Source organism: Hemicordylus capensis, chromosome 3 (assembly GCF_027244095.1).
Source record: "Hemicordylus capensis ecotype Gifberg chromosome 3, rHemCap1.1.pri, whole genome shotgun sequence".
Taxonomy (NCBI): Eukaryota; Metazoa; Chordata; class Lepidosauria; order Squamata; family Cordylidae; genus Hemicordylus; species Hemicordylus capensis.
In genome coordinates, this window is record NC_069659.1 from 185,291,339 (window position 1) to 185,318,978 (window position 27,640).

The 27,640-nt window shown below is 43.4% G+C and overlaps 1 protein-coding gene across 3 annotated transcripts; it reads left to right on the top strand.

The window, feature by feature from the left end:
• Positions 1-27,640, top strand: CNMD (chondromodulin). Of its 3 annotated transcripts, none has more exons than XM_053312528.1 (7): positions 1-656; positions 5,748-5,888; positions 9,694-9,834; positions 11,764-11,877; positions 19,176-19,329; positions 20,378-20,580; positions 26,966-27,640. In XM_053312528.1, exons 1-7 carry the CDS (start codon positions 579-581, stop codon positions 27,182-27,184), a joined length of 1,050 nt encoding a protein of 349 aa, XP_053168503.1. In that variant the 5' UTR covers positions 1-578; the 3' UTR covers positions 27,185-27,640. The 3 variants fall into 3 exon arrangements, with proteins under 3 accessions (XP_053168503.1, XP_053168504.1, XP_053168502.1); XM_053312529.1 differs by lacking the exons at positions 1-656; positions 26,966-27,640 and adding exons at positions 827-1,054; positions 24,207-24,516; XM_053312527.1 differs by lacking the exon at positions 1-656 and adding an exon at positions 830-1,054.

Below are 27,640 nucleotides of genomic sequence, written 5' to 3' on the forward strand. Positions count from 1 at the left end.
CAAGTGGTGACACAGTGTTGCAAACAAGGAGGCCGGGCCCCCAAATATCACCCCTTAATTTATTGCGTGTATTTCCCACCCGCAACGGAGCCAGTGTCAGGCAGCGGAGGGGCATTAGTGAGAGCGGGGGCGGTCTGGGCTAGGGGAGAGGGGACCGTGCTCGCCCCTCTCCCAGCGGCCCCTCGGAGGGAGAGAGATAACGAAGAAAATAGGGAGGGGGAGGAGTGGCGCTGGGGCGCCCTCAGGAGTTGGGGGGCCTTTGAACCCATCCGCTCCATTATCGCTGCTGCACCCCTGAGGGAGAGGCTCTCCTGAGAAGCTGCTTGCTTCAGGGCTCCGGCGCTGAAAGGGCTCCTTGTCTTGAAAGCCTGGGAAGGAAGAATCCGGAGGATCGCCTGTGGCTGGCTGGGGCCTCCTTCCTTCCCGCCCTGCAGGTGGTTGCACAAACGTTCACGTGGCCTCGCCCGCCTGGCCAAGTGGCGCCTCCTTGCTTCGCCCCCCGGTCCCGTCGGGGGAGGCACAGGCAAAGCCCGAACGGAGGCTCTCTGGGATACTGCAGCTGGTACCCGACAGCAGGGATGGCCGAGAGACTGGAGAAAGTGCCCATCGCCTCGGCGGGGCCGGAGGACGTGGAGCAGTGCCCGATGATGCCCCCTGTGAGTAGTACCTCCCCCCACCGTCCCTACCTTCTTCTAATCTTCCCCGACGTGAAGCCCTGGTAGGTTCGCTGTTTATTGTCTCCTGACGCTCCTCGTCGCGTTTGCTGCCCCGCGCCCGCTCTTTGGCTCCCAGATCTGCCCCTAGCCTAGTGAGCACAGCAGCGACCGGGCTCCACTCAGCCTACCCTAGTCCCTTCCACAAGAAGCGGTCCTGCGGCTGTGAAGAGTCGGCTGAATACATTGTTTTTGCTTCAGACCCATAAGCCACGCAGCTTGGGCTGTTAGGAAAATGCAGGCACTCCCTCAAGCTGAGCATGTGTAGAGTGTTTTTCATTTCGGTTCGGAAACAGGCTGTGTGTGGTGGTGAAGAAGAAGAAGAAGAAGAAAAGAGTAAGGTCAGAATTCTTTTAAGGAGGTACCGAGTGCTCCCCCTCCCCCCCTTAAGGGATGCTTTGTTTTTCTTTAAATCAGAGACGTAGGGAAATGAGAAAAGCATAAGCATATGCATTTATTCTGCCTTTGCGACCTTTTCCTCTGGCAACTGGCCAGCTGGAGGAAATCCGAACCAGCTATTTGGCACTCCTAAGAAACAACCTCTCTGTCTAATGCCCACTAGTACTGGGGGACGGGGTTCCACTCCTCCAAATACGGGATTATCTTGGCGGGATCCCGGGAGTCCCCTGGCATTCAGGTACAAAAGTGATTCCTGTCTCCTCCATGTTGCTCCCTCCAAAATGGCCCAGTGGCACCTGTGTGTGCTCTTTCCATAGGGGTGCTCTGCAGGCTGGCAAGCCAGAATCCAAGTGCATTCTCTCAAGTACATGGGGAAGGAGAGACTTCACTGGAAGGGTCAGGATCTGAATGTAGGATGGATGGCCACTGGTGTGGTCCAGGAAGGCAGTTTTTATGTCATTGGTCCTCTTAGTCCTCTTGAAATAAGCATGTCAGGAGTTGCCATGACTCCTGGATGACTGTGGCTGGGTTTCTGCCCATTTGGACAGTTAGCTAGATTTCCAGGTTTCATTTAATTTTTTTTTAAAAAATGTTCTTGGTACATACATACAAGGCAAACTGTGCAGATAGTATTCTGACCAATCGTTTTGTGAGAAATGGCCCTGTTCCCATCTTCTGCTTTTATTTGACAATGAGGGAAGTCATGGCTGTGATTGATTTCAGGAGAGCTGTGGCATACATATAGACAAGAGGTGCACCAGTGGTCTGGAGAAGGGAATTCCAAGATTAGTTTGGAACACACACACCCTTCCCCACGCAGGCTTTCCAGAGATATAAGTGAGAGAATTGTCCATGGAAAACTATGGTGAATTGTAGGATTTTAGTGTAGTCTTGATTGGACAGCAGCATATCTACCCAGAAACAAAAGGTAGCAGCAAAGCAGATGCTCTTTCTAACTCAAGTCTTATTGCACATGAAATGTGGTGTGTGTGGGTGTGTGTTGAAGCATTTAAAATTAGCTTGCAAATGCCACACATCATCGCTTGTGGGGGTGGGGGGACTGAGAGCCTGCAACATCCCTACAAAATTGTTGAGTGTTGTTATACCCATGTTAAGTGTGGGTAAGTGTGTAAGAGAGAGAGAGGATTGTTATCCAGTGTCCTGACATTTTGTTTGTTTTAGGGAAATGATTGTGAACCTGATTACAGCAGCAATTCAGGGGTGGTGCTTTCTCACCTGCTGTGGGACAAAATTAGGAGGGATACTGTTGGCAGATGGAATTTGGATTACAAAAACATGCCCAATCCAAAAGTGTTAACTGCTTATCCGAAGTGCCACTGTTGTGATCAACTTTGCAACCCACCTGTATTTCCTCAAAGCAATTATGTAGTTACTCAGACTTCTTAAAGGATATGTGTCAATTTTTTTTAGTCTACGAGTGTTCAGCTACACCTTCATGAAAATGTGTATAAGCTCCCAGCAGTTTTGGAGAAAACCAATTATCTAGACCCATTTCAAACTGGCTTTAGAGTACGCTATGGCATTGAGACTGCCTTGGTCAGCTGATGGATTACCTTTACCAGGGAACTGACAGAAGTGTGACTCTGTTGGTTCTTTTGGATCTCTCAGCGGCATTCAATACCATCAACCATGGTATCCTCCTGGATTGCCTGGGGGAGTTGGGGACAGGAGGCACTGCTTTGCAGTTATTCTACTCCTATCTCTCAGGCAGATTCCAGATGGTGGAGCTTGGTGATGGTTGCTCTTCGAAATGGGAGCTATTATATGGAATCGCTCAGGGTTTCATTCTGTCACCAATGCTTTTTAACATCTACATGAAATCGCTGGGTGAGGTCATCAGGAAATTTGATGCAGGGTGTGATCAGTATGCTAATGTCACCCAAATCTATTTCTCCTTATCATCATCAGGAAATGGCATTCATTCCCTAAATGCCTGCCTACGGGCAGTAATGGGCTGGATGAGGGACAACAAATTGAAGCTGAATCCAAGCAAGATGGAGGTGCTCATTGAGGGGGATCGGAATTTGAGGGAAGAGTTAAATTCCCTGTGCTGGGTGGGGTTACACTCCCCCAGAAGGAACAGGTATGCAGCTTGGGAGTGCTTTTGGACCCAGGCCTCACCCTGGTATCCCAGGTGGAGGCTATGGCCAGGAAACCTTTCCATCAACTTCAGCTGATTCGACAGCTGCGCCCATTCCTCGAGGAGGATGACCTCAAAACAGTGGTGCATCAGCTGGTAACCTCCAGGTTTGACTATTGCAATGTGCTGTACGTGGGGCTGCCTTTGTACATAGTTCGGAAACTTCAGTTAGTTCATAATGCAGCAGCCAGACTGGTTTCTGGGGTAACTCGGAGAGACCATATTATGCCTATTCTCAAACAGTTGCATTGGCTGCCAGTGTTTCCAATCAAAATACAAAGTGCTGGTTATCACCTTTAAAGCCCTAAATGGCTTAGGTCTGGGTTACCTTAGAGAGTGCCTTCTTCTGTATGATCCCCATTACACGTTGAGGTTATCTGGAGAGGTCCATCTCCAGTTACCATGGGCTGCCTCTGAAGCTTTTCTCGGCCTGTGGAATGCACTCCCAGCAGATATCCGTAGTTTGGGCTTATTGCTGGCCTTCAAGAGAGCCCTAAAGACTTACTTGTTTGGCCTGGCATTCGAAGGTTATTAAGTAGTTCTTAAGTAATTTTTATTGGTTTTAAATGGCTCAAACTGTTTTAAATTTGGTTTTTTAATTGTTTTAACCAGATTGTTTTAAATGGTGTAAACAATCAATGGTGTTAATTGTTTTAAATGGTGCACTATTTTACCTGTGCACTATCCAGAGCCTTTGGATGGGGCAGTATAGAAGTAAATAAATGAAATAATGGAAGTAAATAAATGTGCCCCAAATGGCCCATTTATTTGCTGCAAAGCAGTACCAGGAGGAGGCAGTTTGGAGTAATAGAAAACAACAGGGAGGGGGGTTGCTTAACCCTTTCCCTACCCCCAAATTGATTTGCTGAAATATCACAACACTACAGTAGTGGCACCAGGGGGGGAAATGAAGGGGAGCACAGAGGAGGCAAAGTGCATTTCAGGGTGGGTGAACTGTGTGCCACATCTCAGATTTCTGAAACAGAAATGGGCGGGGGTGGGTGGCAAGAGACTTGTTTGAGCGGGTACTTGCCCCCCAAGGGAAGGGGAGCATCAAACCAGGGGTGCAGTTTGACGCCGGGGGGTGGCTCTTTAAGGGCAGGGGAGAGTGCACTTAGCACCACCCCTGCTGCACTTCCCCCACCAGCGCTCAGTTTCTGGCAAAGTTTTTGGGGTGGCAGCATACCTGCCTGCCACTCCTGCCTCCGTTCCTGGCCAGAAGTGGCTGGAAGTACCGCGTGTGCCCGTCGTACATGACGTGTATGCGATATGTGCACGCCAGGTGTGACGTGCGCACGAGCAGACAGTACTTCCGACCAGGAACGGGGGCAGGGGCAGCAGGCAGGTACGCTGCTGCCCCAAAAACTTTGCCAGAAGCCGAGTGCTGGCGTGGTAAGTGCGGTGCGGTGGGGGGGGGGGTAAGTGCACCCTCCCCCACTCTTAAAGAGCCACACCACCCCTCCAGCGTCGAACCTTCAAGCTGGCGCCACATTTGAACCAGTTCGGAGGCCTCTACAATGGCCTCCGGACTGGTTCGTGCACATCCCTACCCGCCTTGCCCCGTCTCTGGAGCCACCCTTGCAACCCTAACTTACAAACAATATTCAACTGATGCCTGTGACACTCATGCAACCACATTTCACACAGTGATCACACAATGGGAAGCCACTAACTGGGGAAAGTTTAATATTTTCCAGGTACCTAAGAATGCAGCTGAGGGGATTTAGAGCAGAGAAGCTGCTGGTGGAGAAATGGTTAAGCACTCCTGCACATACTGTCAGGAATTTGCTGCATGTCCTCCCCACCCAGCAACCGTTTCATGTTGTTAGGCCCTAATATTGGGTTTTACTTGCTTAGAAAAAATGTGAAATCCTTCCCTTCAACAAAAGCACTGTTTCAAGGAAAAGGGCACGGACTGGGTACAACAAATTGGGAAGCAAATGTGCATTTCTTAAAACAAATCATGCAGACAGAATCCTTACAATGCATCCACACTATGAACTTCACCTGGTTTCATTCTCTCTCCCAGGGAACTGTTGCTCTGTGAGGTAGGCTAGAGGTCTCTAAAAAAGTGCTTTCAATACCCTTGGCAAACTATAATTTCCAGATTTTGGGGTGGGGTGTGTGTGACAAACTCCTATAAAACCAATATAAACTTCTTGTGTGGCTATATCCAGAGAGAAAGTGGCTGACATACAGTGTGACATTACATTCACCTTATAACATTGCATTTGTGCAGTTGTACAAAAGCACAATTTGTGCAGCCACAAAAATTGTGTAACCAGAGTTGCACAACAAGGCAGCTCTTATTTCCAATGGCTGTATGTCATGCCATGCATGCACATCACTGATAGGAAAGTTTCCCTCCTCCTTCTGCTTTCCTGGATACCAGAAAGTGAGGGGAGTCTTCCTCAACTGTAGGACCATGGGCGTTGCTCCCCTAACTCCAACAACTATGGTCCCTCCTGCTACAGGCATACTCAGCTGTGATGGCAAAATCTTCTAGCACAGGAAGGCTGCTCAGGATCGGGGCCGTGGTGCTCATCGGTGGAGCCGTGCTGCTCCTCTTCGGAGCCATTGGAGCCTTTTACTACTGGAAAGTGAATGACAAAGAGGTAAGGGGCTACAACTCTGTCTTGGCTAGGATTCGTTTGGGCCCAGTGCTGCCTCTGGGTGTGCTAAGGTGGAAAGAGAGATAACTGAAATCTGCTGATCTTCTTATCTGCCACTACTGACAAGCCTTGAAGCTCCCAACAGAGTGCTAAGTAGGCTTCCTTGCTTGCCAAAATTACTTGTCTAAATAGAGCAATTATGTGCTGGACTCAACTGGTATTCAAACTAAAAAGTATTCTACCGAGTTTGCTCCCACCCCTATTTTGGGGCAAGGCTCTATAAGCCTGAGCCACAACATGTGACTTCAGTTACTTTTGTGGTGAAGAAAGTGTAATCAGGCAGGGGGCAATTGGAGAACCAGACTCTGTACTGAAAATTGCTTTATAGGGCTGGTCTTCTCTCCATTACTGAAGCATTACTATTAATTAATAATAATAATAATAATAATAATAATTAGTAGTAGTAGTAGTAGTCAGCAAAATCACCTGCCGGTTGTCAGTATAGTCAGAATAATAGCCCCTGAGCACTAGTGCCTTATTTTACAAGTTGGGAATCTAACAATCTGTAGTCAAACCCATTCTGGAGAAAAGTAGAACTACTTAAGCACTTTTTTAAAGGACAGAAAAGAAGAAAAGACATATGCAGTGATTCAAATTAATACTGTTGTTGAAAACAGGTGGGCTGAGTGGAAAACTTGGGTCATTGTAATAGTCTGTGAATTGCATCCATAGGGATCTTTCATCTGGAGGAAGGACACCTTGGGTTTACTGCCTCATGTACATATCAGGCGGTACAACAATACGATAGATAAATAAATAATCCTGAGTTGCTGATTGTATCATATTTGAAATGCTGAAGTGTTTGTTGTTAAGCCACAGAAACAATAGATTTTCAGGAGCAGGGTTTTTAATATATAGGTATCCTTTTCTTTCATGGAACTGAAGGCAGTCTACTTCCCAGGTGGTCTCCTAGGCAGGCAGTGGCCACATCCAAACCCACTTAGCTTCAGCAAGACTGCAGCATCATGGGACTTCTTTGGACTGTGCTCTGGTTAACCTTGCTCAGTGTACTTCTGACAACCGTGCAAGCTAGAGTTTCTGTGGTGCACAGGATGATGAGATGAAGAAGAAGGGAGCAGAACCCTTGTGCCTTCAGGAGTGGGACAGGGGAGTTTGGTAGGAATATTAGTGCAGCCATAGTTCAATAAGCAGAGCACATGTTTTGCATGCCCACGGCAAAGGGGCATAGGTTCCATGCCTAGCACCTTGAGTTAAAGGGTAGCAGAGGTGGGGAAGACTCTTGTCTGAGACCTTAAGAGCTGCTGCCCTTTAGCTAGATGGACCAATGGTTTAACTTGGTATAAGGCAGCTTCCTATGCCCATTCTAGGCTCCAAGGATAGTTCACACAATATATTTTTTCAGGCTATGGACAAGCACTAGGAAGCCCAGGCCCTTGTCAATCACCATCCCTATACTTGTGTTATACTCTGAGAAGCATCTAGTCTGCTTGACTAAGACCCAGAGGTTAATTCAATAAAATATATGACTTTAATTATTCTCCTGATTGTATCTTAAATTACTACCAAACAGCAAAGTATTGAGAGGGAACTAAATTGTACCTTTTAAGCAGCAGATCCAAGTGTTTCCACACAGAGCTTTGCCTTATGCTGCCAGGTTTCACTTATAATTTAGCCAGAAAAGTTCCATCAAGGAACACAAACCTACTTAAGATTTCTTCTTGGGAGTTTGCCAGGTTCCTGAGGCATTTTATTTTCCACTCATTCCTGCATAGAAATTTCTTCTTTTAGAGCCAGCACATGATAGAAGGTGCTACTAGTTATGAAATTAAAATATGTCTCTGATCACAGTACACACTCAAGCCATGTGCTTATACTTTGCTCAAAAATTATCCAAGTGTTCCCATTCCCCATCAGAAGTCCTCCATTTCACAGGAGAGTGGGATCTCTAGAAATGTTGGGCTAACTGGACAAAATGGTAGAAAAAGCAAGCACTGTTTTAAATTTCATACCCAGCTACTAGGATATACTAGGTTATGTACCCTGGCATATGCTGGCTTATATACAGTACAGTGCCCTGCTGATCCAAGAACAGGGTGCGTGCGCTAATTCCTTGGGAGTCCAAACCCTGTCCATGTTGGAAGTGAACTCAGAGAAGCCCTGTATCTCTTAAGAATTGTGTCAGCACTGAAGCAACGCTTCTCCCATTAGGAGTGATGGGGAAATCATTGCTTCAGAGCTGATACAATTCTTAGAAGACACAGAGCCTCACTTCCAACATGGATAGCATTTGGATTCACACAGAACTAGTGTGCGCACCCTGCTTGATTGACTGGGCACTGTACTGTCTGCAAACCACTGTGCTATAGTTCTATATTAGTAGAGTTGATTGAAGCTAGAACCCCCAAAGCTTTTAGTCTGTTATGTGGCTTTAACTCATCAGTTAATGAAGTGATCAGTCAATTAATGTATTAAAAGCGCAATAACCTAAAATTGCTATAGAGCTCCAGAAAGAGTTCTCTCCAACCAGGCTTTCCCTTAGAAACATGTTATGTCCTGTTCTTAAGACTTCAGAGAGTTTCCTTTGACCCACAATCCAATTGCTATGATATTGGGGAGAATGTATGGGCTCTAAAAAGTGGTGAGGTTCTCATGCGTGGCCTAGGAAGACCTGGATTCAAATCCCCACTTGGCTATGCAGCTCACTGGATAGCTAGTCATTGCTCCTTTATGTCTCTACATAAAATAGAATAACTCCACATGGAAGAAGGGGATGTACACAATTGAAAAATTGGACTGATTCATAGATCAATTTATGAAACAACTACCTAATGGTTATCTTCAAATATAAATGCATTATATTAACAGGAGAGGTGACCAGGATTTGTCTCAAGAGAAACTCATTTCTGTCCATCATTCAGATAAGTGACCAAATTCATGGCTTAAGCCCCTTATAGTGGTAGCAGTTAGTTTGTAGTTATAACAATTGAATTAGCAGAAACCATTGACTGACTTATATAATGTGTGAACGCTTGTGAGTAGTTACCAGCAGAGCTCAGTGCTCCCAGTTCCCATCAGTCCAGAAGGATATCATGATTGATGGTATTGAATGCCACTGAGAGATCCAGGAGAATCGACCGAGATAAACTGTCTCCCAGCAAATGTTGTTGAATACCTGTTTCAGTTCCAAAACCAGTTTAGAAGCTAGGCTGAAATAGATTGAGGTCAGTTTCATCCAGAAATGTTTAGAGGGCAGTTGGGGTCCAGGGATGGCTTCTTCAGGAGTCACTGGTGACTGCTTGCTTCTAGGCAAGAAGAAAGAGAATTCAGTCTATGTGAGTGTTCAGTTGCACACATCTGAAACACAAGTTTTTTCTTCTCAGTGAATTTTGGCCTCATAGTCTCACCCATGATGACTTCACCTATCTTAATGTAGTAACCACTCTGTTGCCTTTTTATTTTTGTTTTGCTTTTTGCCCCTTCTTTAGGGGCTTCTCCACCCGTTTAGTGTTGCTGGTCCACTCCAGTATCTCCTTCCTGTATCTCTCAGTCAGTAGGGATTGGAATGAGGATATGTTGTTATCCTGAAATGTACAACTTCTCCATGTGGCGCACCACCTCACTTTTCTGCTTTGTGCATTTTGAGAGGCCTGTGTAGGGACAAAGCCTTATCATCACTGACATACTCCTGTTGAATCACGTTGCAGGAAAACTGTATGCTAGTCAGTGCTATTTGAATAGGTCTAAAACCACATTGTTGTCATTTTACGTTTTTTTTGTTTGATTCCAGGTCTACAATGTCCACTACACTATGAGTATTAATGGGAAAGTACAAGAGGGATCGATGGAAATAGATGCTGGGAACAATCTGGAGACCTTTAAAACTGGAAGAGGAGGAGAAGAGGCTATTGAAGTTCATGATTTTCAGATTGTAAGTACAGTTGGTTAAGATTTTTTCCCATCCTTGGAGGCACTTTTATTGGCTTCTAGGATCCATAGCTGCAGTGGTTTTCAATCTTTGTTCCTTCAGAGAAACTTTTCACTTTATTTATTTAAAATGTTTATACCCCGCCCCTCCAGTACACTACTGGTTGGGGTGGCTCACAACATTAGTAAAATAGATACAATGTAAAATAAGACTAATTAAATTAAGTTAAACAAGACCAGGCTAAAACCACAATTAAAATTACAATTTATTTTTGTAAAAGTTTCAAATTAAAAGTTATTTAAAAAGCTAAAAACTGAGAAGTTATTTAAAAAGCTAAAATCTTACCAGATATAAGCAGCAGATGAAACATTAAAAAACCTCTTTTAAAAGATGTGTTTTTAATTGCTTTTTAAAAACACTGAGGGAGGGAGCATGGCGAAGCTCTTCATGCTCTTCCCCCGTCCTCTTGCCTGATGAGGAACCTCTTTGCGTTTGTGATGGAATCCTGTCTAGAGTGTACACTCAAATCACTGAGAGTGATGGCCAGACCTGTTGCCATTATTGTTCTGCATGAACAGAGAGTGCACCCTGGAACATAAACACAAGTCTCAGTGCTCATTCTAGGGAACGTTTGGAGGTATCAGGCAAACGGTCCTTCAGGGAAACTTGTCCAGCATTACTTATCTTAGCACTGAGAAAAAGAAAAGCATTCCAGAAGTCCCACCTGGCACATCACTTCCCCGCCCCCACCCACGCTCTTCACGATTAGGGCAGCAATTGTCCGAAGAGGCATATGCCCTAACCATGTGGTGGTGGAGGGGTGTTCCATGATCTGGACTCTGGAGTTCTTTTGGGTGGCTGTACTAGTGTACAACCTTTTAAAAAAGAGGTCTGAATAGGGCTCAGATTTAATCATGGCATATGTGCATGTATGAAACAGCCCTGTAACAACGTGAAAATAATCAGATATTGAGCTAATGCATACACATTTGCATATCTGGTTAATAGCCATTAAAATTTAGTAGATCCTATTGCTCTTCAGTACTCCAGAGGTTCAAATTTCACACATGGGGAAGAATTGAAGAAAAACCCCAGTGACTACCTCTGCCAAATGTTGTTTGTAGAACTGCTTATCCATTTGGAGGAGAGCAGTAGTAGAATTAGTAAAGTGTGCTGTCAAGTTGATTTGACTCTTGGCACCCACAGAGCCCTGTGGTTTTCTTTGGTAGAATACAGGAGGGGTTTACCATTGCCTCTTCCCGCACAGTATGAGATAATGCCTTTCAGCATCTTCCTATATCACTGCTACCCGATATAGTACCAGTGGGGATTCGAACTGGCAACCTTCTGCTTGTTACTCAAGCATTTCCCCGCTGTGCCACTTAAGGTGACTTTTACCCCTAGGCAAAATGGTGGCCTGGAGGAAACTCTCCTACAAACCCTGGTAGAGCTCTGAATAAAACATAAACAAGCACTGCAGCTGGCTTAGTTTTACAAAAACAACCAGCATTATTGGTGACAGATTTAGTACCTTAGAAATTTACTATTAGGGTAATTAACTCTCACATTTTTGAAGGAAAGAGTTGTTATTTATTTGTTGCATTCCTCTCTTCTCGGTTATTTGTGTCACGTTATGTGTGCAGAAGGATCCTTCTCCCATTCTGGGAAGCCAAGCAAAATGCAGGTATACATCTTGCTGGGGTATGAATGGGAGAAAATGAGACAGCGTGTTTCATCAGACTGCAGCTTTTAAAGTAAAAAATAATCCTGAAATGTCATTTTATATTGGTGTATTTTGCAACTGCCTCTGACCGTAACATCTGAAATTGGTCCCTCCTCTTTGTCTGTTTTCTACATTAAAAGCATTTCCGTGTATTTGTGGATTTTTCAAATGGTGCTAACACTTATCATAACAAAGGTCTGTCTTTCTAGGGCATCACTGGAATCCGTTTTGCTGGGGGAGAGAAGTGCTACCTTAAAGCCCAAGCTAAAACTCCTGTCCCTGAAGTCAATGCTATGATGAAAGAAAGCTTGTCCTTTGAACTGGTAGGTAGTCATAGGAACCCCTGGAAGCCCCGGGAATTTTTAGAAGAGATGCTCTTAAAAGGGATTTCAAACCTCTCTTCCTCACCTACTGAACTCTGCTGTTCCTTCTCAGTCTTGGCTTTCTTCAACAGAAGCTCCTTCCAGTTTAAGTGAGCAGTGAAAAAAGCTTTAGCAGGTAGGCAGCCTTGAATAGTCATACCTAAAAATGAGTCCTATTCAGTGGTGAATGGGTGGAGTCAAACTTCTCTCTCACTGGGCTGGTCAGGCTCCTCAGCTGTTGTCCAGCAATATATGAAGCAATCAAGTGGGAAGTGACACCTTTCTAGTCTCTAATTCAAACTACAGTTGAAAGGCTGCAGCATTTTGAAAATGGCACCTTCACCCATGTGTCCACCTGGTTGTGTCTCCTATTGCTGGTTTGGCATCCCAGCAGTTGCAGAAGCTAGTGTCTCTGTGTAGGAATTACAACTCACGCATGTGCACTGAGAAGAAGCACAGCAGTGCTCTCAAATGGGTGGCCCCTTGCACATTTTGGGGCTTCAGCATTTGCTCCGCCCCATACAAACTTCTTGCACTGGCTGTGCTATCTTGAGGGTAGAAGTACAGAGACAACATGATTACCTCAGAACCTTGAAAAACACTGCCGAGGAAATGAAACGATTCACTAAGTCATCTGGTCAAACTTTTGTAAGGCATCGTATCAATCTTAGATCTTACTTGACTACAGTCATCTGTGCTAAGGATGGACATGTGTTTCACAGTCATTATATCTGATAGTACTTTAGTGGTGAGTAACTTGTGTGGCTACAACTTTGATTGCCAGAATGGAACCTAATTGTGGCAGGTTAACTACACTACATACAAGAAAGTTGCAGAATTTGTAACAGACTACACATATAACACAAGTTAGAAAGATGAGAGCATATCCTTGCTGGGTCAGACCAGAGATCCATCTGTGTTCTGCATTGTGTGTCCCAAAGGCTTTGGCAAGCTCGCAGGCAGGACAGCCAGCAATCGGGGGCGCACTGCCTGTAATAATGGAAGCTCCATTTGTTTTATGATGGCTCATAGACCTCTCTCCCATGAACCTGTCTGTTTGAAAGCCAACCTCATGTAGGAGCCATCACCATATATATTGACAGTGATTCTTATAAATTAAGTTTGCATTGTGTGAAGATTAAGTATGTCTGTTCTGATTACTTCCAAACATCTTCACTTGAATGACCTTCCACGGTGAAAGAATGAAAAGAATGATCTCTAAGTTATTGTTCAAAATCAGATTGACATTTTGAGTTGAAAACTACTAGTTCTACTCTACTTTTCTCAAATGCCCTATGTTTCAAAATCTCTCTCATCCTTTCAGGATTGTCCCCTCAAATAACTGTTTAAAAATGTGATACCTAAGACTGGACATAACATATCACTTTTTTAAAAAGTTAGGCGGTGTAGCGGGGGTAATCCTGAAAGGATGAGAGAGATTTTGAAACATAGGGCATTTGAGAAAAGTAGAGTGGATTATGCACGCTTGAAAGAAAAGATGGGGGGAAATCCTCTGAATAGATCTTGAAATAGTAAAAGGAAAAGCAGCCTTGCAGACAATAGGAAAGCGATTGTTTATTGCTAGCAAGAGAAATGTGTAAAGTCTGCATCAGAGGTTTCTGTAATATAGAATACACAGATAAATGTTGGTTGGGGTGGTTTAAATTTTAGAGAATCCTTTTCCAGAATATGAGGTTAGACTTTATTACCCCAGAGATCCATTTTATGATGCTGTAAAAGATTTGGTTTGGACTGGATACAGCTTCCAGTTCCAGTATTAAGTTAATACGATGGCTCTGATTAAAAGTCTTGTTCAGTAAAAGCAATTATATTGACCAAAAGCTTGAAGTATAAGTAAAAAGAGCCTTCGTTTTGAAGTGTACCCTAAAGGTTTTTCATTCTCATCTTCAAAGCAGTGTAGGAAAATGCCACTGATTGAACTAGAAACTTTAAAGAATCCAAGTATTATTTTTACACAAGAGAGCTGCTATTCCTTTGCGGCAGTGGGGGTGGGGGGTGGGGAAGAATCAGTAAAATGGCATATGGAACCAGAGGGTAAAATTCTGAATGGCCTCTGTAGTAAAATCTTTGAGATTGGTTTCAATACTCCACTAGATCAATGTTATTCTGCCAAGTAGTTTGCACAGTGTCATTATTGATTTTGTAACTTGCTCCTTTGCTCTCTGGATAGTGAGAGTTTAAATTTATCCCCTTTGCTTTTTTCTTTTTAAAAAGAATTTATGCAAGATTTTTGGAAATAAAAATACCCCCCCCTTTTTTTTAAAGGCAGAATTACCTCAAACTTGAGATAATTTTCCCCCTGACTTCTACAAATGCTAGTTTAATTGGCTATTTTATATTCAATATTTGCTGTGAAGATATGTGATTCAGGACATTTACAACATCATCTTGCTGCTTCTTGTACTACAAATGCGAAAATTACCATAATGCCATGACAAGGTTGCATAGTTAGTTGGAAGAGTCATGAAATGAGGAAAAAGTAATGTTTCCAGAGAAGCATTAAGTTGTGTGCATTATGTACCTTGGGCATTTGATTATTCTAACATAAGTCTATTAAGGAGCACATCTGGGAGTTGTGGTGGTGTAGAGATCATATGGAGGGGGAAGCTGGACAACAGGAACAGTGGCAGGTTATACTTGTGAGACTGATAAGGCAACTTCTCACAGTATATGAGCTGAGACCTTGAAACCTCCTGTGGGTGGACTATGTATCTTTAGGTGTGGGATTAGCCCTAAATAAACAAGATTCCTGTTACTATGGGGGTCTGTCAACGGTTTAAATAATTTTTAGTTAAAAAGCAAATGATTGTTCAATTTATTGGTTAAATCTGCATACTACTAGAATGTCACTATCTGTGCCTTTTGAGATAACTGAAAGTAGTAACTTGCAATGTAATAAAAAAAAGTTGTCATTCATTGTTTGTAGGAAAGGTCCCCCTCTCTCATGTGTTCTTCTTCAGGCCATATCACAGACACACACGTAATACCAAAAATAGCCTTGAACAAAATTAAAGGTGAAGTGTGCCGTCGACTCCTGGCGTTCACAGAGCCCTGTGGTTGTCTTTGGTAGAATACAGGAGGGGTTTACCATTGCCTCCTCCAGTGTTCCCTCTAATAGGGATTCCCAGATGTTGTTCACTACAATTCCCAGCTGCAATGGCTTTTGCTTGGAGATTCTGGGAGTTGTAGACAATCCCTGTTAGAGGGAACACTGGCCTCCTCCCAGGCTGTATGAGATGATGCCTTTCAGCATCTTCCTATATTGCTGTTGCCCGATATAGGTGTTTCCCAGCAGGGATTCAAACGGGCAACCTCAGGTTGCTAGTCAAGTCATTTCCCTGTTGCACCACTGTGCACTTAATCCCCAGGGACACTCCTTAATATTTGCCTTCACAGATTAACATTAGCCCCTGCCAATTAATCTATTTAGTCACCTTCAGGACTAGAGTTGAAAGGTTAGAGAAATATTAAAATAAAATACAGTTGTCCTGCTCTCAGGGCTAGTTCTTAGAGTATAGAAATGGTGGGGTTGCTTCCCTACCCCACTAATTTAAGGAATGTAGGAACCCTGTTGAGGAGCGGAGTCACAGGGGAAGAACCTCACCAGTGCCTTCCATGCTGGCACTGTGATTGCCAAGCAAGCCGACACCTCTTGCATTGCTCTTCCATTCCTGAATTCCCAAAATGGCATGGGAAGCAGACAAGGGGGCGGAGGAAGCATCTATGTGCTCCCTTAACCTAGGAAATAAGAAATTCTCCTCATTCATGTTAGTACCTAAATGCCAAGTATCATTAATTTCACACCTTCCTGGGGAACCAAGCTTCTAGTTATGTGGGGTCCCTGGTATACATTCTCTTTCCCTTCTCCCCAGGTCATACCCCTCTACTTCCTGAAGAGTTATTTCCCTTGGGATTGGCGTCACTATTCACTGATAAAGCTATGTCTGCCAGTGGAAACATGTTTCAGGCTCTTTTGAACCAGTGTGGTCTTTGGAGGCAATTCCCTGTGCACTCTTCAAATTGGTAATAACTTTCTGAGGGACTATGTAGTCCTGCAAAGTCCCTGCTTGCTTAGTTGCAGGTTTTATGTGGTTCCTATGGCCCTCCTTTTGCTTATCCCATAGACAACAGTGAATGCCACCAGCAAAGCACCTACTTTGGGGGAAGCTCAATTGGATCTCTCAGAGTTAAGCAACTGCAGGCCTGTCTCCAACCTTCTATGACTGGGCAAGGTGATTGAGAGGATGGTGGCCAGGTGGTCTTGAAGGAAACTGATTATCTAGAACCATTTCAAACTGGCTTTTGGGAGGCTTATGGGGTGGAGACTGCCTTGATCGGCCTGATGGATTATCTCCAATTGGGAATTGACAGAGGGTGTGTGACTCTGTTGGTCCTCTTGGATGATCTCTCAGTGGCCTTCGATACTATTGATCATAGTATCCTTCTGGAATGTCTGAGAGGATTGGGGGTGGGAGGCACTTCTTTGCAGTGTTTCCACTCCTATCTCATGGGCAATTCCAGATGGTGTCTCTTGGAGACTGTTGTTCCTCAAAATTTGAACTCTCATATGGTATCCCTCAGGGTTCCATACTGTCTCCAATTTGTTTAACATCTACATGGAACTGCTGGGAAAGATCATCAGGAGATTTGGTGCAGGATGTTATCAATATGCTGATGACACCCAAATCTATTTCTCCATGTCAGCATCATCAGGAGAAGACATAACCTTCCTAAATGCCTTCCTGGAGACAGTAATGGGCTGGCTGAGGGATAACAAACTGAGGTTGAATCCAGATAAGATGGAGGTACTTATTTTGCAGAGTTGGAACTCGGGAGATGATTTTGATCTGCCAGTTCTGAATGAAGTCATGCTCCCCCAGAAGGAACAGGTACGTAGTCTGGGAGTGCTTCTGGATCCGAACCTCTCCCTGGTGTTCCAGGTTGAGGCGGTGGCCAGAGGTGCTTTTTATCAGCTTTGGCTGATACGCCAGCTGCGTCTGTTTCTTGATGAATGACCTCAAAATGGTGGTACATATGCTGGTAACCTCTAGACTGGATTACTGCAATGCGCTCTATGTGGGGCTGCCCTTGTACATAGTCCAGAAACTGCAGTAGGTCCGGAACGCAGCAGCCAGGCTGGTCTCTGGGTCATCTAGGAGAGACCATATTACTACCGTATTGAAGGAGTTACACTGGCTGCTGAAATACAAGGTACTGGTTATTACCTATAAAGCCCTAAACAGCTTAGGCCAGTGGTTTCCAAACTGGGAGCCTCCAGATGTTGCTGAAAGTGCAACTCCCATCAGCCCCAGCTACAATTTATTGTGGCTGAGGAAGATGGGAGCTGTAGTTCCTCAACATCTGAAGGCTCCCAGTTTGGGAACCACTGGTTTAGGCCCTGGATATTTAAAAGAATGTCTTCTTCACTATGAGCCCCATAGCTTGTTAAGATCATCTGGAGAGGTGAGTCTGCGGTTGCCATCAACACCGCCTAGAGATATACATATCAGGCAGTATAAAAATATGATAAGTAAATAAATAATACTCAGGAATGGGCCTTCCCTGTTGCTGCCCCTGGACTTTGGAATACACTCCCTGTTGAAATAAGAGCCTCCTCATCTCTGCCAACTTTTAAAAAGGCACTGAAGACATATTCATTCACCCAGGCTTTTAATTAGATTTATAGTTTTAATATTTTAATGTTGGGTTTTAAATGATTTTAGTGTTTAAATGATTTTGTTTGATTTAGTGTTTAAATGATTTTAATTGTAAACCAACCGGAGATGCAAGTTTTGGGTGGTATAGAAATATGTTAGCTAAATAAATAATAAAATTGTTCTCTGACTTAGGGGCTTCCTAGGGAAGCTCTGGAAAGACTCTACTCTAGGGTGGATTACATCAAGCACTGCTAAATAAATCCATTCAGCTCACACAATATCATCATACCTATACAACAATGCCTTTTAGTCCTGAACAGCAACCATTATGTATTATGGAAATGCCTCGAGGTGTATATCGGGCTAGATATAACAAATAGAAGAGTATTGTTAGGTTTGTAATTCAAGATGAAGTGTGAGGTATCTGAGGATAACACACTGTTGAAATGTTTGCTGTTTTTTCTAAAATTCTTGTGGCCAAGCTAAACTAGCTTCTACCTAAACCATGTCCTCATTTTTGAGCTTCAGTATTCAACATAAATGACACTTCCCCTATTGCTCAGTCCTCCTCTTTGTCATGAAATTGCACTGCAGGATCTTTGGGTTGCATTTAATTGTGTTTTGTATACATACCTTCAAAATTTAAACAACTTAATAGTTTCACTTTCATATAAGATTGCTTTGTGATGAGTGGGGGGTGGGGTCTATAACATTCTGATCATGGGAATCAAATACTATTTTTTTCTCCCAAAGGAAATTGTAAAAGCCGTTTTGATATACTCTTTAGGGTGATCCATATACTTAACAGTACCAGTTCACTTTATGGAGAAATGGGTCCTGGTATTGTGCACTACATAGGCATACATGAAGAGGACAGTATATGTATATCCCTCATTTACACAGTGTCATGATTTGGATCATGGAAATGGGGCACACACATTCAAACATGTGATCCATGTTCAGTTGCACATGTGGGGATGGGAAGTGAAGACACATCCCTTGCCCCATTATATGTGCAGGGGTCCTGGCTGAGATAAATGTATGAACTGGCCCCTCATCTTGATATAAAATAATTGACGGTGTCAGTGGCACCCCAGATGCCATGTTACATAATAACATTTTACACTTTTGTGGCCAGAACACACACACGCACCAGTGATGAACTCACAAACTACAGGACCTTGTTTCAAAATATTACTGATGCAGCCCGAATTTAAAATTGGATTTTACGGCCAAGGTGTCTTGCAGGCATCATACATCCATAAACAGTTAATAATGACAGCATCTTGGCAAGAAAACAGCCCCCTCCTTTTTTGCTTCTTCAGCCTCCTTTTTCTCAGCAGAGCCAATTTCAGTCCTCCCCTTAAGCTTAATAGGACCAACTACCAGCTAATCTCAAATGGAATTGAAATTGGAAAGAGTGAAAGTAACTTGAAATGTAAAATAGCTCTGAATGAGGAACAGGCCGCATCTATTTCTTTGCCTGACCCATGGCTATTATTATTAGTGCCTAGTGTATGCAACCCACAGATGCAGACACACAACTTTAGCCTCACATCTTTTTTTACTGTCTACCTACAGGAAGATGAAATTATGCCAGCTAAATTCGATGAAAACTCCCTTGTCTGGGTGGCCGCAGACCAACCAATAAAGGATAATAATTTCTTGAGTCCCAAAATTTTAGAGCTTTGTAGAGATCTTCAGATTTTCTGGCTTCGACCATCCTATCCAAAAGGTAACATTTCTTTCATAATTGCCTCCATTTCCTTTAAGTCCTAAACTTAAACCACCACTGACCATCCCACTTCAACACATGCCTTCTGTGTGGTATCAACACTAGTAAAGAAGGCAGGTGAATTGGAGTTAGGGGTGTGCACGGAACCGGCAGGGGCCTGTTTGAAGGCAGGGGGGATAACTTTAAGGGTGGGGGAGAGTGCACTCACCCCCCACTGGTGATCACTCACCCCCCACATAAAAAAACCAGTCCACTGGGGTGGCAGTGTACCTCCCTGCTGCCCTGCCTGTTCCTCGGACCAGAAGTAGCACACATGTGTGGGCTACTTCTGGTCCAGGGAGATATGCTGCCGCCCCACCAGACCAGTTTTTAAGCGAATGCCAGTGGGAGAAATGCAGCAGGTGCACTCTCCCCTTAAAGTTATTCCCCCCACCGCCTTCAAACCGCTGTAAAAGGACCACCGAACAGGTTCGTCCACATCCCTAATCAGAGTGTATCCCATGGCTAGGCTCTTTACACTTGAGCTGCCTTATATTGAATCAGATTAACTCATATAGCCCAGCTTGCTACGTTTCCAAACAGTTGTCCTGGAACTTGAGATATTTTAGCTGTGGCTTCCAGGGAATCCAGGTCATCTATATGCAAAAGTGTGAACTCTACCATTAAGCTATAACCCATCCTTCTTGGAATTTAGCATGGGAGAGTATAGGATTTGAACCCAATACCATGTGGACCTGATGAAAAGTACAATATGACCTTTACTGTTGCTCTGCTGCAGCTCATAAGATATGGTTATAAAGAGAGGGTGATTTGTCATCTGTTTATTCTGTGGTTGTTGCCTATTCTGTGTTTTGCCATAACAGGGACTCAGTTCTGTGATCTGTTGTGTTGGGGGGGTGTCCATTGTATGTAATGCACTCTTGAGAAATAAGTCCCCTCATAGATCACAAGACAAACTTAACCTATACAGTTTAGGCTGGATTATTTAAACTAGTGTGTAGTGGAACCCATTTAAATGTGCAGTGTTCTCAAATATCTATTTGTGCAGCTGGGCAAAGAAGAAAGAGAGCGGCTACTAGGCAGGCACGCCAGACTCAGTCAAACTTGGATCTGGACCAATTTGAAGCTGCTGCTGAAGAAGTAAATACTAGACCACGGAGTAGCCAACGGGCTCGGGAACATCCATCCAATGCTACTCAACCTTCTAGGCAAGACATCAGGCCACCCTTTAATCCAGATAATCCTTACCATGTGAGTATTGGTCAACAATGGATAAATTTTTAGTAGGGATGTGCAAATTGATTTGGATACAAATCGATTTGTATCCGAATCTAGCTGATTCAGGTGATTGGGAGACAAAACAAATCACCCCTGTGGTCCATTGGCTAGATTCGGGTACAGATCGAATCGCGCCTGATTTGATTCAGATCAATTTGAGTTTCGGATCCCTCTTATTAATTCCCTCAGATTGCCAGCTTTCATTTTTTTTAAAAAAAGATAAGCTCTAGCCCTTTTAGAAGTGGGGTTATGGAGCAAAATGTGTGGTCACTATTTTTCAAGTGTTTGGATTATTTGGTGTATAATAACTTTAACTCAATGAATCCTTATGAGGATTTCCAGTTACCACCGGTTCATTTGGTGGCAACTCAGAGGCAGGCTTTCTCTGTGGCTGCTCCTGGGCTGTGGAATGCACTCCCAGCAGAAATTTGTAATCTTAATTCCTTACTGACCTTCAAGAGAGCCCTTAAAACCCATCTGGCTGGGCCTTTCAGGGTTTTTAATTAGTTTTAATCGTTTTAATGCTAACCTGGTTTTCAGGGTTTTAAATGTTATGATAGTTTGTTTTTTTAAGATGTTTTAATTGGTGTTAATATTTATATCTCTGTTAATTGTTATTGGTTTTAATGGTTTCTGTTTTTAATTGTAATACGACCCTGAGCCATTCCGGAAGGGTGGTATAAAAATCGAAATAAACTGCTGCTGCCCAATATAGGGAACATCTATATTGGGCAGCAGCAATATAGGAAAGTGCTGAAAGGCATTATCTCATACTGTGAGGGAGAAGGCAATGGTAAACCACTCCTGTATTCTGCCAAAGAAAACCACAGGGCTCTGTGGTCACCAGAAGTCGACACCGACTTGAGGGCACAACTTTAGCTTTCTTCACTGGTCATCTATGAAGCTGCACTTTCACCCCTCTCTTGGTAACAGTGAAGGGGGCAGAGTTAAGAAGGAAGCAGCCAGCCCTTTATCTGGGCTGACTGCACTCCGGAGTGCTTTGCCCAAGGAAAGTGCCGTTCACTCAACTTAAAGACTTGTTAGAATATCAGTGGCTGACATCCTTACTGACATCCTCTTGCTTCCTACATGCATTGGTTACAACAACCCTACTACTTACTTATACACAGTAAATCTGGAACTTTGCACAACTGCAAGAGCTGCACAATCTGCCACATGACTCATGTTCTAAAAGGAATAGTGCAAATTCCCCTTTTAGCCTACTTTTCTTAAGTAAGCTTAAAAAATAACCCATATTGGCTACAGCTGTAGGGACACATAGGGATAGCTCAGTGGTGGTTTTTGTAATTATGTCATGCACCCCAATTCAAGATGGTGCACATGTGAACATCTGAGGTGCAAATTGGGAACCAATTTGGACCAAATTTGGTACAGATGTAGGGACACCTCAAAGGCATAGTTTGCGATGTCACCCACCCCGATTTAAGATGCTGGATGCATGAATGTTTGAAGGGCAAGTGGACTAACTTGTGAACTGCCTAACAGATTTGGACTAAATTTTGTCCAGTTGCAGGGAGCATGAAAGGAAAGTAGACAGATTAGCTCTTACAAGAACTTGATTTTTGTAGTGCAACTATACAATAGGTTTGCAGTAGCACAACTTTTGTTACGCAAACACTTTAAGATGTCAGCCAAAGTTTCCACCCTGTGCAATTAGAAAAGTACTTCAAATGAAAATTATACGGTATACTTTGCATGTAGAACATTTGCTTAGGATCAACATCTGCTTATAACAAATTCATTATTAGAGACTTTGCATGTAGAACATTTGCTTAGGATCAACATCTGCTTATAACAAATTCATTATTAGAGACAGCTACCACTTAATAGAATCCACTAATTACACTGTGCAAAAAAAAAGCAGGTTCTTATATCACAATTTTCAACCTATTTGGGGGGCCATCCTTAGAGCCAAACTACAGATTACATTAAAAAGCATAGTTTGGCCTGTGACTTACGGGGAAAATCAGAATTGGGATCACAGTGTGAGGCGAGGGGCTTTAATCCTTTGTCCCTGCTGTAGCCTTGATCAGGCTACAGGCTAAATACTACATATTTAATGCAATGTGTTATTTGACCTTAACTACTTTGCTTTAATTTTTAGATTTTTCTGTTCTTGCACTCTCATTCTTTCAAGGGTCTGGCAAGAGGGGAAGGTCCCAGAATTAATAGAGCCACAGAGGAAAGTAGAAACAGGTTTATTCAAAGCAGTTAAATTATCTCAGTCACAGCTGTAATGTCACAGTGGATGACATACTCTGCAAGCTTGGTAATGTTATATTTACACAATTTGCACAGACTCAATCTAGTGAAAGGGCACCTGTGATCACAAATGTGTTGGGGGTTCATTTGAGCTGATTTGTCTTAGAATAAATCTGTTTCTGTGCCTACCTGCAGACCATTCTTGTCCTGCAATTTCAATGCTGAAGACAGTGAAAAGATCACAATGTGTGCTCTGTCTTAAGAACAGAGTCTTTGGAGTCATATAGTATATAAACTAAATAAATATAAAACAGACATAAGAACAGCCCTGCTGGATCAGACCTAATTCCTGCATCCTGGTTCACACAGTGGTCCACCAGATGCCTCTGGGAAACCCACAGGCAAGAGCTGAGGGCATGCCTTTGCTCTCCTGTAACTGTAGTAACTCTTGGCCAACTCTTCTTGGAGCTGGCAGAGATCCAGTTATCTGAAACAGAAATCCAGAAGCTGAACAGGATGAGAGGTCATTCTGAATGGAGAAAGTGACCCAGTTGTACTGGCTGGAACTATGAAGATAAATAGTTCATCAGATTCAAAGCTGACACCTTGATAGTGAATAACTGATGGTCAATGCTACAATCAAGGCCAACATTACCTGTAGTAAGGCATGGGGTCATTCAGTTCCATGCAGTGACAATGGAGCCATTGAACTAGGTGAATATGGAACATATTCAAGAGATCTGGTACTCAGCAGAGTGATCTGCTCAGGGGATCTATATGGGGGGCAGACAGGCTCTAAAGTGCAGTATTGGAGTTGTTCCTCCAGTAAGTGGTTAGCAAAAGGACAACTCTGCTGGTTCTTCCCACCATACACTACAGTTCTCTGAAGTTATTCCCAGTTATAGTTTAGATAGATAATATAAGGTATGTCAGTACATTATAATAATTTAATGGTAGCAAAAGCAATTTGTTAGATAACTGAAGATAGTTGACTAGTGGAAAATAAAGTCAACAAGTAAACACAAACCACTTTCAAGAACTTATGCTCTCTCCATGGTTTTTACATGGTGCTGCAATGCAGCTCTTTTAAAATAGGCTAATTTAGCAGCAATAATGTTGTGCATTATTTGACAGCTAACTAAAAACTAGGTCCAACTGGTTTACAGAAATGCAAAGCAATAACAAAATTGAGTATTACACTATGTATTTTTTTAAACTCTTGGTACATTTTAATTACCCTTTCATAGAATGTGCATCATTGAATTATTTCATGGCATACTTATGAGTGAAGTAGGGATTTTAATGTGTTATTAGTTGTATGAAACCACAAGGTGAAAGTTATTTCAGAATGATAAATATGGTGGTATGGTTTTTAGACATGCAGAAGCTGAGGAAAAGTTGACCAAAGGAAGATGGTCACAGTAAAAATAGCATGTATCAAGCTTGGTGGATTGCTGCATTACAGCCCCTGGGAGACAAAAGAACTTCAGTACAAGGGAACTGATTTGAAAGCAGGCATGGCCAGTGATGGTTCTCCAGAGTATTCCTCCAGTAATGGTTGTCATCCTTTGAATTTGTATTCAAAGAAGAAAGTCATAACAGAAGAATACATATTGCAGCCAAGAACAGCTATTGCTTGTAGCCTATGCAAATGAGTCGCATAGTAAAACAGAAATTGTTTAATCACAGTGGTGTAAACAACTTCATTTTGGTTTCAGAGAAATAGAGCCTAGGGGAAGTGTGGAGGAACACATCTCCCATCAGAAAGGCAGAGCAGCCTTCCTTCCTGCTTCCCTACCCAAGTGTTTTCTGCTTACCAGTTCTCCTACTGAAGATGCAATATGAACACCAAGGGCACTAGAATTCCTGACACAGCCTTGCATGATCAAGAAGTCCCCCCCGCTTCTCTCCAGGTCACCATAGTAAAGGAACACTGCTGGGCATTTAATGCTCTCCCGTAGCAAGTCTTGCGTAACTAAAGAGAGGAATGAGCCAGGTATTTCCGCTTTCCTCTTAGACACTAAGACCATTCTAAGAAGATCAGAACAGCCCTGCTGGCTCAGGCCCCAAGTTCCATCTAGTCCAGCATCCTCTTTCACACAGGGCCCCCCCAGATGCCACTGGAAGCCCACAGGCAGCAGTTGAGGGCGTGGCCTCACTCCTGCTCTTACTCCCCTGCAACTGCCACCCAGAGGCTTCTCCTTTAGTGTAGGAATTAAGGTCCTACACAGAAAGAAGACACCTTGGCTGATATCAGGAAAATTATTCAAAATAGTCAGATTGAAATTAAAAGGACAAGTCAGGCATTGACCAGCTTCACCCTTTCAATGTCAATGCAACTACTTTGTCACCTTTCTGTAGTGGCACTGGGGGCAAATTAAGAATGGTTCTAGAACTTTTATGGATACTGAGGTGTTCTGAGTGTGGATTCAAAAGTTCTCATTGCCAGAATAAGATGTTCCAGCTCATTGTTGAGAGGGAAAGCCTGCTGGCTGATATTGTCCAATGTCAGATCTTGACTGCCTCTTCCTGATTAGCAGCATTCAGTGACTGAATATGATTTACTGTATTAGGCTGCTGATGGTCAATGAGAAACTCAGTGCCTTGCCTGCTGCCCTCACCAAGCCTTTGAGCAAACCTGTGTCAGGCTTTTGATCCATTACCTTGAAAACATGCTCAGTTATCAATAGGAATCTGCCTTATACCAAAATCAGACCTTTGGCCCATCTTGCTCTGTATTTTCTACACTGACTGGAAGCAGCTCTCCGTGGTTTCAGGCAGGAGTCTTTGCCAGCCCTGCCGGGGAGATACCAGGGAGCAAACCTAGGATCTTCTGCATGAAAGCAGGGCAACCTGCTTTGCAAAGGGGACAACTCATGCTTGCTACTGCAAGACGGGCTCTCCACCCCAATGACATAATAAATGAAACATGTTTCATAACCCCAGTGAAAAACAAAATTGGTTGTTTTGTGACAAATATTCACGACAAATATTTATATACCACTTTTATATATCAAGTTCCCAAAGCAGTTTACATAGATATAAAATGAAATGTCTGCCTGTCCCCAAAGGGCTCACAATCTAAAAAAGAAACACAAGACAGACACCAGCAACAGCCACTGGAGGGATGCTGTGCTGGGGCTGGCTAGGGAGGGCAGTTGCTCCCCCCCTGCTCCATAAAGAGAATCACCACTTTTAAAGGGTGCCTCTTTGCTCAGTTAGCAGGGAATTTATTTTATATTTATTTGATTGATTGCTATACCGCCCTGATTGATTGATTGATTGATTGAATTGATTGATTGATTGATTGCTATACCGCCCTTCCAAAAATGGCTCAGGGCGGTTTACACAGAGAAATAATAAATAAATAAGAAGATGGATCCCTGTCCCCAAAGGGCTCACAATCTAAAAGAAACATAAGACAGACACCAGCAAACAGTCACTGGAGGTACTGAATTGCAGTAATTGCCAGGACATTACATGATCTGTGATGCTCAAGTTGCTCCAAGTCATCACATCTGAGTTTCAGTGGCCAACATCTGTACTAACACTGAATGTGTGTTTCTAACAGCGTGCATACAGTGCTAGCCGCTGCAGAGATACTTTTGCACCAAAGTGCTACTATTTTCTCCCTATGCTCCTGCCACATTCTGTACAGCAGAAGCACATGTCTGAAGGTCAGGGACAGGTTTTCGGTATAATACAGCACATAAAAATAGTATCACTTTTGCACAAGAGCTACAGAAGTTCAAAGGCTAGTGCTGCATGTGCACTGTTAGCAGTATGCACACACTATTAGGAAGTCAGACACTCACTCCACCCCAAATCACTGCATCCGAGTTTCACTCCTGAGCAGTTACACCTACTTCCCCTGCTCCTCCTGCTTTAAATACAGCAACCTCCCTGCCTCCAGTGGCTAAAAGCTGAGCTATGCCCACACTATGTTTCTGAAGCTCAGAACCACAGGTCACAAGCCAAAGCTCAGGTATACTCACGGTCTCACTGAAACAAAACAATTTAAGAACACCTACTGTAATGTTGTGCTGGACTGTGTTAACCATTTTTATTTTAGTAACACTAGTATAATGATGTGTTGTGCTGTCTAAAACTGTGCTTGTTGTATTTTAAATTCCAGCAGCTGGAAGGGGGTGAAGGGATGACCTTTGACCCACGGCTAGACCATGAAGGAGTCTGCTGTATTGAGTGCAGACGGAGCTACACACATTGCCAACGGATCTGCGAACCTCTCCTGGGCTACTATCCGTGGCCCTATAACTACCAAGGGTGCCGTTCTGCTTGCCGGCTTATTATGCCCTGCAGCTGGTGGGTTGCCCGCATCCTGGGTGTTGTGTGAAGTAGGGTGAACCGTATGCAGCAGTCCTGGCCTATGAAACATGAGTGGGAACAATACTATGAGACCATGACCCAGGAATCATTATGAATACATGTGGAAATGAATGAGGTTAGCCATTGTCGATGTTAATAAATTAAAACCAAGTTAATATTTCATTGGCTGTACAAAAGCAGAGTGACACTTAGAAGTCTTTTAGCAAACCACATTATCTCAGCCCTGTTGAAGACGGGGGCGGAGGGAGGGAAAGTCTCAAAAAGACAGATTAACTTGCTTATGAATAAGGCTTCCCAAACTAAATGCTTACAGACACTGAACTTACTCAGCCTCTCCTAAGCTAGCCTTGTGTTTTGAGACAGATGTGAAAATTTCTCCAATTAGATTACTAGCTAGACCTATGCTTCTGGGAGTACCTTTCAACCATGTAGAGCTTGACAAATAAATCAGAAGTGAAGCTGC

What these genes read in the sequence shown, in the direction of transcription:
- CNMD (XM_053312527.1), top strand. Translation starts at nt 974, where the DNA reads ATGTGTAGAGTGTTTTTCATTTCGGTTCGGAAACAGGCTGTGTGTGGT. An exon ending in AAGTTCATGATTTTCAGATT is followed by an intron (nt 9,835 to 11,763) that starts GTAAGTACAGTT and finishes CTGTCTTTCTAG; the next exon opens with GGCATCACTGGAATCCGTTT. An exon ending in AAAGCTTGTCCTTTGAACTG is followed by an intron (nt 11,878 to 19,175) that starts GTAGGTAGTCAT and finishes GTCTACCTACAG; the next exon opens with GAAGATGAAATTATGCCAGC.